The sequence below is a fragment of the Mytilus trossulus genome, chromosome 4 (assembly GCF_036588685.1).
Source record: "Mytilus trossulus isolate FHL-02 chromosome 4, PNRI_Mtr1.1.1.hap1, whole genome shotgun sequence".
Classification (NCBI taxonomy): Eukaryota; Metazoa; Mollusca; class Bivalvia; order Mytilida; family Mytilidae; genus Mytilus; species Mytilus trossulus.
Window position 1 is genome coordinate 3,401,047 of NC_086376.1, and position 11,869 is coordinate 3,412,915.

Here is an 11,869-nt window from a genome sequence, read left to right on the forward strand (position 1 = left end):
CTTGGAAGATTTAGAAATCAAGTCAGTAACATAGAGTTATCTTTCCCCAAAAATGGCTTGATCCGCCCCTAAGGAACTGTAAAAAAGGTAGAGCACACATGAGTGTGAAAGATTATACAAGGAATGTTTTGGAATTGACTTTGTCACTATGATTTTCCATGCAATTTTAAAAAATTAGCATGGTTGGTGAATGTTTTTTTTGCAAGGATGTGCAATAAATAAAATATCTTAGCTTCTAAAACTTCATTTTTGGAAAGTGCTGAATACATCAGCAACAGAAAAGATTGTGCATTTTTTTAACCTGGTCACATCTCTTCAGTTGTTACGTATCAACAAAAATTTGCAACAAAAAAACCATTTCAATATTTTTATTAGATAAAACTTATTTGTACATACACAATAACATATATGTACCAAAGTAATAATACTTATAAAGCATATTTTATAGTTATTTTCTAATCAAGTCACAAAATAAGCATTCAAAGAGGGTTTGATATCAATCTTTTCCTCTACAAGAATACTGAAGTGACACCATGAACAGGTTAACTTTAAACATAAAATTTACACTATTTACTTAAAATTTAAGATCCAATTTAAGGAAATAAACAAATAGAAGAAAAAATGGCATTGTCATAAGAAATATCATTAACTGAATTGAAGTAAAATTTTATTACTCAAAACATGAAATTTTTTTTCAAACTTGCCCGATGACCTCTGTTTTAAAAGAAGAAAAATGATTTTTTTCTCAATTCTAGCTATACATTAGTATAAATATGATAACTACTGAGATTCAAGCTACAATTAATTGTTGTTTTTACAACTCTTTAATATTTAAATATCTTTCTATTTTCCTTTCTTGATTAAAAGGTAGACAAGAGAGCCAACTATATTTTCACTAAAAGTTTTCTAGGTTTTAGTGTCTGATATATACATGTATATATCTGCAGATTTATAAGCTTTGTAGTTAATGGTTTATTTTAACAAAACAACCACAATTTAACAATTTAAAGGCCTATATTATAGATTTTATTCTATAAAATTACAAATAAAGGGAATGTTATTTTTGTATACCTAAAAGATGGTGAAAATATTTTTTTTTTAACATTTGTAAAGACAGAAAGACATTGATATAAAAGAACACTTCAAACCTATTATGCAAATTGTAGTATCAATACCTAATTATTATCATTTTTTCTGTGGGTTACATTTCATTTCATAAAGATTCACTAATATATTTTTTTTCTTCAAATAAATAAAGCCTCTACATAATTGGATGTACAAATCTGTTCAGTACATTTTGATACATTTGTATAATATAAAACATACTATATGGTATATAATTAAATAAAATCTAAGCATAACTGTTAACAATAACAGAAAGACATTATTTGCTGTCCTTCTTTTTCGTTGGTTTTGCTTTTTCTTGAGCTTTTCTTGAGATAGTCTTATTTAAGTTGGCATATTTTCTTGCATCATCTCTAAAAAAGAAATGTTAAAGCAAAATTAATACACAATTACAATTGATCTATAAAGTTCAATTAATAATCTAATTACAGAATTCTTAATTCAAATAATTTTTAAAATCCCAATCAGCATTAAAATTATAAAGACAAGTTAGATACTGATGTGAGTTTATTGTCAAATTGAAAAGTAAAATCACAATCATCAAATTGAATCATTGTTTGTTGAGTTCTTATGCTAACAAATCAAACACTGTTAGTAATTGAAAATAGATTTAAGGAAGTTGGCTTGTCATGTTTTGGATTTTATGACAGATTTTCTGAATCCTCTGGTTTTATCCATTTGAATGCCTTGAAAAAATGTGCCCGGTGACCCCCATTTTTCTTTTTGTAAATCTTTTAAATGTATAATGATAAGCCATCTGTAAAAATCTTATAAAATTTTAATTATTTTTTAATAGTTTTTGAAAACTTAAACTTGTTAATGATAAAGCTATGAAAAGTCAAGAGAAAATATTTTCCCGCCAAAATTTCAATGGCTAATATCTTGAAAATGAGCACACTGACCTACATATTTTTTTTGCTCTTAGGATTCCTTTATAAATCCCTTATCAATATAAACTAGTGTTTTGAAAAGTTAATTGCTTTGAAAATGAGAAGCGAACTCCCTTAAGGGGATATTATTGGTTTTTTTTATATGAATTCCATTCAAGGTTGAACATTAGGCTTTGTTCTACTGCCTTTATTGCTATTTTAGACAGGAGTAAAGTAATTATAATAATTATTTATTTGTTTAATGCTAACCTGTTCATTTTAGTTTTGTCTCTGCAACCTTTACCCCCTTCCCAGAATGCTGAGCGACTTTTTGTCATCAATTGATGGCAGGCATTACATGGTTTTTCCAATGCAAAAGGCTGAAAATTAAAACACACTTATGGTAGTTAGAAGGAGAATAATAAAGTAAATTGTATAATTTCTCTAATTGATTGACAATTTTTAAGCCTTTTTCACTATCAAAATAACTGTTGTGAAAGCATCTGAATCCTTGGTAAGGTTGAAATAAGTATGATTAAAAACTAGTATTTTTCAATAGATTGTTAAAAGGTATTATATTCCTACATAGTTTATGTTCATTACCTGTTCTTTACAGCAATGTCCACATATCATTCTGTTTGCTATAGTCATTAAATGATCTTCAGCGTCGTCATGACAAACATCACATGGGTAACATTTCCCACAACAGGGAAATCTGTAAAGTACCAAAACTTTCTAATTAGATCTATCCAGTAGCCATGTGCTATCAAGGGCATTAATCATTATTTAAGATACACAGATATGTGAGTTTTCTTTCATTGTATATTCAAACTTTACAAAATACCCTTAATTAGGAAGGGAAATAAAGAAAGAAATTATTGCAAAAGTTTTATTATTGCAAATGAGGTGACTGGGTGCATTACACAATAAAAACTTGATTCTGCCACTAATATTTCCTGAAATCACCTTAATTATTCTTAAATTTTGGTCTGTCAAGTTGAATTGTAATAATAAATGCATGCAATAATTTCAGAATTTACAGTATATAGGATGACCAAAAAACCTTAAAAAAGGGCCTTCTTTACAAGTAAATTACTGGAGAAATCTTACCTAAACCATCTAAAACTCTTTTTGTAATGTCTACAAATTCCATTATCTGGAAGTTGGTTGCCAAGAATGATTCTGGGATCTTTTGGAATCTTTTTTATTTTCATCACAGGAATATTCACTGCACTATCTGTAATTCAAAACAGATAAAAAATGTTTATAATAATCTGTAAAATATTGTACAAATGCATTCTATTGCAGATGTCTATTTGAATGGGTTATTGTTGTCTTTTAGTGGATTTTTAGAACTGGAAAGATGTATAGAATTGATACATTGGCACTCATACCATATCTTATATATATTTACATAGTTAACAAAACTAGATATCATTGAGATGGGAGCCATCTCTGTGGGCCCGCTGTCAATAATGTGGGGTAAATAAGTTGTATGGATAATCTGGTATGAAGCATTATTTGAAGTTATTATATAGTCTCATGTGTGATTTTAATCTAAGATTTTAAGTTAAAACTGATAAATATTCTCATCTTACTTTCATAGTATAATAGTGATATGACTGCATGATGTGAACTCATTGTTGACTACTCTAAGGTGACTTCTGGATATATGGATTGATGTTTGAACAATATGTTTAAAGGTGCTGCCCAATTGATATTTGTCACATATTTTTAGAATTATGCCTTCAATATATTATGACCCACCAAGTATAAAGTATGAAACATTAACGGTTCTCGAGAGGTAGAGCGGGCACAATTTTTTAAGCGGACACAATTTATTAAGAACAGCGAACGGATGGACAGACCGACAGACTGACCTTAGACCTAGGATGCATACATTATGACACATTCTCTGGTGTTGGTTAATATATATGTTAAGTTGAAAATGTTTGTCAGGTATAAAGTATGAAATAATAACAGCTGTCCTCTCAAAATATAGTGTGGATCAAATTTGTTAGCGATGGACAGACCAACAGACAGACAGACCTTTGACCTAGGAAGTGGTACATACATCATGACACACCCTCTGGTGTTGGTTAAAATTGATGTCAAGTATAATATTTGAAATCATAACAGTTCTCAAGATATAGAGCGGACACAATCTTCACCACAGGACACAGGGTTGTCAACTGAAACCAAAGTTTTTTTTGCGTTGACCTTTGACCTAGGAAGTTGTACATACATCATGACACGCCCTCTGGTGGTGGTTAAAATGGATGTCAAGTATAAACTTTGAAATCATAACAGTTATCTAGATATGGAGCGGACATGATCTTCACCACAGGACACGGGGTTGTCAACTGAAACCAAAGTTTTTGACCTTGACCTTTGACCTAGGAAGTTGTACATACATCATGACACGCCCTCTGGTGGTTATTAAAATGGATGTCAAGTATAACCTTTGAAATCATAATGGTTATCTAGATATGGAGCGGACACGATCTTCACCACAGGACACAGGGTTGTCAACTGAAACCAAAGTTTTTGACCTTGACCTTCGACCTAGGAAGTTGTACATACAACATGACACACCCTCTGGTGTTGGTTAATAATCATATTAAGTATTACGTATGAAATCATAATGGTTCTCTAGATATGGAGCGGACACGAAAGTGTTACGGACGGACAGACTGATCACTATAGGGCGACCCGCCTAAAGGCGGGACCCTAATAAAAACTGTCAAACTGGTCAAAAGAATATGAAAACAAAATTCTTCAAAAGTTTTTGAAAGTTTTCTGTCAATCTACCACTGACTATTGGTTGGTTTCAAACAGATGGAGAACACAACTATTTCCCCAGCTGCAAGAAATGCTGAGTATAATAAATTTAAAGAGAATTTAGTGTATTTATGAGCACTCACCCTGGTTAAGAAAAGATGGTTGGAGTTCAGTAAATCTGACTGAATCAGCTGCTACTTTCATCTTTTGATAGCAAGTAAAACATGATACATCCTTCAGTTGTTCTGGAGGCAAACCCTGTAATAAATATGCATTTAAATAAAATATAACTATCATGGAGTAAAATAAAACTTTAGGGAGCTGGGTCATATCAAATATTTTATAAATGACTTTTACCATTAACTTTTTTCTGTTAATATTTCTTTTCTTTTGTGATTTCAAATATCAGACTACCTGATTTTACCTTAATGTTGAACGTTTGTGAAATATAAATTATAAAAAAATCATTTTTATTTCTGTTTATAAAAAGTGTATAGAAAAATAATGTTATTTTTATTTTATTTTAAATTTTCTTTTGTTAGTTTAAAAAAGTATTCAGTTGACCGTGATGTGAAGTACTTATGAACATGATGGCATCCCAAAAATAGTAGCATTGAATCAATATCATTTCAAAAAATAGTAACATCAAGTCAATACCATTTTTAAACTTGCAATTTGCAATTTAATATATATTTTAAGGACTTTCACTTAGTTGATAGGTTTTATATTGACCTGTTAAGATCATATTGAACCTCAGATTTTGTCCTCTGTCAATATATTCTGAACAGGTCCATATATAAAGTATTGACCTCGTCAAAAGTCCATAATTGCTGAATATGTTTACCTGAACTGTTGTTTCCTTTGAACATCTCATGCATCCTAGTTTGAACTGACAATCTTGCATAACCAGATCAAAAGCAGTACATCCTTCTACATCTAAATAACCAATGACAGACGAGTATTGATGAGCCATGGATGGCCGAAAGTTAACCAACTGTGACTGGTTACATTTCTGACAGGGAACAGCATTGACCTGGTTTGGAGGTGTCTTGACATCCAGACGATTGTGACATCTGGTACACTGTATGATAATCTTTATCTGTAGGAATACCAAGGTGGATGCTGAATCCCTCAATTGTAGATTTCTTAGTCTGACTTCTGTACCTCTCACTTCAGTTTCTGTAACATCTAAGTCTTTCTTACTCTTCTGTTCTATAAAATCATTAATAAGAGGGTAACATATAGTGTTAAGTTGAAATATAACATTGAAATGGTAAAAATAATATTTTTATATACTGTAAATTCAGAAATTATTGCGAGGTTATAATTAATGCAAAAAATGCGACAGAGTTGTAAACACAATAATTTAAACTGGCATTTTTTATTTTTTTATATGAATTAAACAGGATTTTTCTCAAAATCTTAAAAAATAAAATTGCATTTTAGTCTAAAATGACAAAATCGCAATAATAAATGCACGCAATAATTTCTGAATTCACAGTATATCATTTCTATAAGTTGCTTAAAAAAAATGATAAAATGTTATTTATTTTCTGAATAGAATTCTTACAAATTTTATATCATTCAAGTAAAACCAATACTAAAGCACATTTGAAAATTAAATGATCAAAATGGCTGTTAAGTATAGTTTGTATATAGATCTACCTTCTGCATATTCATATTCATCACCACTGCTGAAGTTTTCCGTTGGTCCTGTGTAAACTTCTTCTACATCTTCCTTTTTATAAACAGTAAATTCTCTCTCCTCAGTATCACTTCCTGTTTCATCACTGCTGTCGTCTGCTGATGAACTAACAGCTTCCTTTTTGAGCTGACTAGCTGGAATAAACTCCATTCCTGCAGCTTTTGCCATAATTTCTCTTTGATACTAGAGGGCGAAGAGATAATTTAATGAAAATTAAGATAACCTGTATCATATTACCGGTAAGTGTATAAGTGTAAGGACTTCACAAAGTTTGTTATAAACTAAAAGTAAGCACAGTGTGTTAAAAATTACCACTAACATCTAATGGTAAACAAGGCTTATTAATTCACTTGACATTCAAACAGAAAAGGATGAGGATATCTTTACATTACTTTTTTTTGCAGGCTTTCACAACTAACAAAAACATCAATATAAATTTTGGAGCTTATTTATCGATGAATGTCATTTGTTAGCCATGTTCACCTTTTAATGTTAAATTTAAACAGACTGTTATTTAAGGATGGGTGTCACACCAATGTTAACCCTCAATTATTTTTTTGTGTCAAGACCTATATATATATATGACCTGTGTATGAACATGCATAAATTTGGTCACCACAGCTTTCTTCTCAACATGTTTACACATAATTTAATGTAATTTACCTGTTTTAAACCTTCTGTAACCATATCCTCCAAATTACGATCAAACCATTTTAAGAAAGGTCTAAACACCATATTAATAACTCCTCTCTTGATATTCTGCTTATCTCTCTCTTCAATCCATTCTTGAATTGACACCTCTACATATCTAAAGGACATAAACATGATTATCATTCTATATGCTTGTTACAAAATATGGAAAACTTCCAATGTTTAATTTAGGACTTTAAGTATTGTAGGCCAGTGAGGGTAACTCCAAATAAATTTTCAGTCATATAAGAAATCAGTACATACATTTGTACAGTACACACTAAATGGAACTAAATATTCTGTGACTATGCTTCTTTGTTTCATTATAATTTAAAACAGATTAACTTACCAGTGTGACAATGAATTTCAATGAAGCAGTGTATTGTTGGAAACCATTTGTATAATTTCTTTAGATCATGCATTCTCACACGTCGGATTAAAATTTGAATCAACCTCATTCACTGCAAAGTTATGTTACTATCACAGTAATATTTAAATACCAACATACCCTTTATTATGTACATGAGTTAATGATTATAAGAGGATGCAATATGAGCGCCAATGAGACAACTCTCCATCAGTTAAGTCTGAACTATCATGATAAATATTACTTTGAAGAACACTTACCTTCTAACAGTTTCAGGTAAATTCTGTTCTTGTGGCAAACAAATTTCCATCATCTGTTTAAAAAGATCAGTACATTTACTAATCATATAAACTTAATAACAATGACTTATACTCAACAGATCTATTATATCATATGTATAAATCACATTTATATAAAATTTTAGACCGAAGACAAAATATCATATAGAGGGATAGGTAACTTCTTAACAATCCTTGTTGTGATAAAAAAATATGTAGAGAATCATTGTACACCTTAAAACGTTAAAAGTTTTTGATGGATTTTAATGAAATAAAGATTTTCTTATAAACTTAAATGATTCCTACATTGATAGAGTTAATTTGGTTAACAATGTTTATGTCCTTCATGTAATTTGAATTATTTAAGAAAGGAGGGTAATTATTTTTTGGGCATTATTCTACATTTTGGGTGAAAAACACAATAAAACGTAGTTCAACTGTTCAGCTAAAAACTAAAAAAGTTCTTGATTGATTTTGATAAATTTATTTAGTCTGAAGTCTTAATGCTTTTTACATGTACAGAAGAATTTTCATGGTTATCAATAAGGTATAAGATTAAATATAAGTAATTTAAAAATGTTCAAATCCAACGATTCTCTACATATTTTCCAAAAATTATGAGATTCTAATCCTTCTATATAAGTCCTTGCTCTGATAAAATACATTGATATACATTATCTAAACAAGTGTGAACTCTATGTAATGATGTCATGTTAAAGATAATTCTCAAGAAGTAAAACTGACACATATTTATTTGAACTTCATGTTCATTGGTGTTATGTGTATGCATATATATACATTGATAAAATCCAATATAATAGTTAAATCCTTTGTCTAATCTGGGTTGCTGTCTAATTGATTTGTATGTACATGTAACACAACATCTCCTTTTATTAGTGATTTATGAAATACAATGTATTTCAAAATATAATTTTAGCCTAAATTACCTTTAGGGGGTATTTCATAGGAAATGCAATCTTCAGTTCAAACAGTTTTACATCATAGGGCTGAAAACAGATCAGATAATTCATATATATTTAAACAGATAAAATAATTCATTTATCACATGTATTATGTATATACAGTTGTATCAGGATATATTAAACAGATAAGATAATATACATGATATATAAATTGTCATGTTTCTACAAAATTTTGCTTACCACTTAAATAACTGTTTGGAAACACAGATCTATATTTATTAATAAAGTTTTTTGTTCTTAATAGATATATAGGAAGATGTGGTGTGAGTGCCAATGAGACAACTCTCCAACCTGTTAATGTTTCAAATAAATTGATTTTTGTTTACCCATGTTTATACATGTACCTGCAAATGTGTGCATTTTTTAGTACAAAGGTAACTTAAGTACAGTAAAAAAGTAGTTGTCTTAATTACAGTTACATTGTACAACAAACAATCCATTTTAATTTAACCATGGCCCCGCATAAAACCTTTTTTTATATATATATATAATTAGTTATCAAAGGTACATGTACCAGGATTATAGTTTAGTATGCATTTCGTCTACATAAGATTCATCAGAGACGCTCATATCAAAATATTTATGAAGCCAAACAAGTACAAAATTGAAGAGCATTGAGGATCCATATACACACATTTAATAGTCTTACCCAATCAGGATCACTAGATGAGAAACCAAGCTGAAATACATCTTTGTCATCAACCTTTGGCAAAAGTGTCAATTTCTCTTTCGGAAACCTTTTTTTGAATTGTTGTAATTCAATACATCTAAGCTGATTGACTTCCTCATCAGAAGCAGATTCTCTCATCAATTCTCTAATAACATTTCCAACTGGAATGGAAACGGCTGGCTTCAATATGATCTTCTCTAAACTTTTTGAATTATTGTCAACATCTGGAACATTTTCTGGTATAGAAGCTGTTTTCGAGTTTTGTTTGACAATGTCCTTCAAAATAGAATCTTCCTTGTCTACATGTCTGTATCGGCAATCTTCTCCTTTCTTACAACTGCCAGCTTTGTAGAATTGACAGATAGGTTTTCTCCTTCTTTTTTGTTTTACATCTGGAGCATGAGATTCAGATCTCTCTTGTTTTCCGTTAGATGCAGCAGCACCGTGTGGTTTGATTCTGCCCTCTTCAACCTGCACACCAGGCACTGGTTTAACCTGCTGGCCTCCATCAGGATGTTCAAACCTGCACTTTGTTTCAAATTTACAATTCCCATAATGATAGAAATAGTGACAGACCTTTAAAGGTTTGTGGTCTTTCTGATTGACAGTTACCTCCTTCTTTACTGATTCATTTTGTTTTGTTGGTTGGATAAAATCTTGAGAAATAGTAGAACTTAAAGTTGAAGACGAATCTACAATTTCACTGCTTAGATTTCCATCTTTGTTGTGATATCTTTGAGTAATATCTGGTGAAAAACTGTGCAAAAATCTACAACTAGTCCCAAACTTGCAACCTCTAGACTTTTTGTAAAACTGACAAATAGCTTTAGAGGACTTTTGCATACTATGAAAACTACTGTTTGAAAGTTTAGCTGTCTTCTCAGACACCTTTAAATCTTCGTTAGATCCAACAAGAAGATGAACAACAGGAAACAGTTCTGTCTTGTTATGTGACTGAAAGCAAACCTGACTGTAGTAGTTGGTAGGAAACACTTTCTGAGTTTCTCTGCTAAATCAAAGACCAGTTATTAAAGTCTGAAACTTCCAAATGCTCGTCTTTAACAAAGGCTCACCAGAGACGCCCTCCACTGAACTGGTGATAAAGTTTGTGATTTTGTCTTTAAATAGGTAAAATTGGGCCAGATAAACTAATTAAAGAACTATGACGAGATTGTCTTGCACAACAGGTCGAAATTTAGGTTATCTATTGGACTGGTTATATGCTGTACAGAAAAGACAAATCAGTATCAACAGGGAACCTTCTTCCTTTCTGTATCTTCCTCCTCCTAATAAGGAGCACATCCATACGTATTTTTTTTTCTTTCTTCTTTTCGTTTTTAAGTACATACTTCCAATATTTGGAGCACCACAGGTTATCTGTGTGACCATAACAACGGATTTAAATAAATATATATAAAACCACAGGCGTTTGTGGAGTGGACCCCCACCCCCCTTTTTTTTAATTTTTGCTTTTTACATTTTAATTTTAGTTGAAAATATTTTTCATATTTCAACTTATATTAACTTGGTTTTACATATTTCAGGCGTTTAAGGTTTTTTCAATGCAATTTAACGATATAAGTAAATACACAAAAATGCTCTCACTTTAATACGTATATATATCCTGGAAGATTAGGATAGAGGGACAATTTTGTATTACCAACATTGTAAAATAGGAAAAATGCTTTCTGGTCAGTATTTTTTTCTTACATCCAGCTGATCTGCCTTTTTAGCATAGGTGTGACAGTAGCCATTTTGAAGTTTATTTGGAAAAATTTATTTATCAATAATTCTGACTCCTAATATCTCCAAAAACAGGTTTACCTTTGTTTCACTTTCAATGATGACATTTTCCTTTAAATAATTTTTCACATACAATTCACGTAATATCCATCACAAGCTCAAGGGTTAAATTGAAGTTCCCATGAATATGGATTCAATGAGGTCGAATTATTCACTTGCAAGTACTTGCAGGTGAATAATTTATAATCAATGCTTTTAGCTTATTTTGACAAAATTGAACCACACTGGCTGCTGAAAGCGAATCATTATTTCACTATTTGCATTTCATTAATGATTGAGGAAAAAAATAATATATTAGATTTTTTATATATCTTGTAGCTAGTGCCCCTTAAACTGAGCTGCTATAGTTTTATCAATAACAGGTAAAACCTGAAAATTAATCAAAACTTGTATTTCAGGGGCAATAACTCCATTATGGTTCTTACTGGTCATTTAAAACTATTTCTCTCTATTAATTACACTATCAAGATGACCACCAAAAACTGCATAATTTAATAAAACTGGAATTTTCTGAGTCATAAAAGGTTGTGTGATTTTTCTTAAAAGTTGAGGGAAGTGACACTTTGAACTGCTTATCATTTTCATTATACATGTAGTC

General features: G+C 30.6%; 1 protein-coding gene across 1 annotated transcript; it reads right to left on the reverse strand.

The window, feature by feature from the left end:
- Window positions 1-352: 352 nt before the first annotated feature.
- LOC134714500 (uncharacterized) lies at window positions 353-10,731 on the reverse strand. The gene is made up of 11 exons (XM_063575796.1): window positions 9,448-10,731; window positions 8,763-8,822; window positions 7,798-7,850; window positions 7,144-7,288; window positions 6,441-6,663; window positions 5,620-5,987; window positions 4,919-5,033; window positions 3,105-3,231; window positions 2,598-2,709; window positions 2,265-2,374; window positions 353-1,478 (listed from the first exon to the last, which is right to left on the reverse strand). The coding sequence occupies exons 1-11, from the start codon at window positions 10,309-10,311 to the stop codon at window positions 1,385-1,387; spliced, it is 2,271 nt and encodes a 756-aa protein (XP_063431866.1). The 5' UTR covers window positions 10,312-10,731; the 3' UTR covers window positions 353-1,384.
- Between the last annotated feature and the right edge of the window lie 1,138 nt (window positions 10,732-11,869).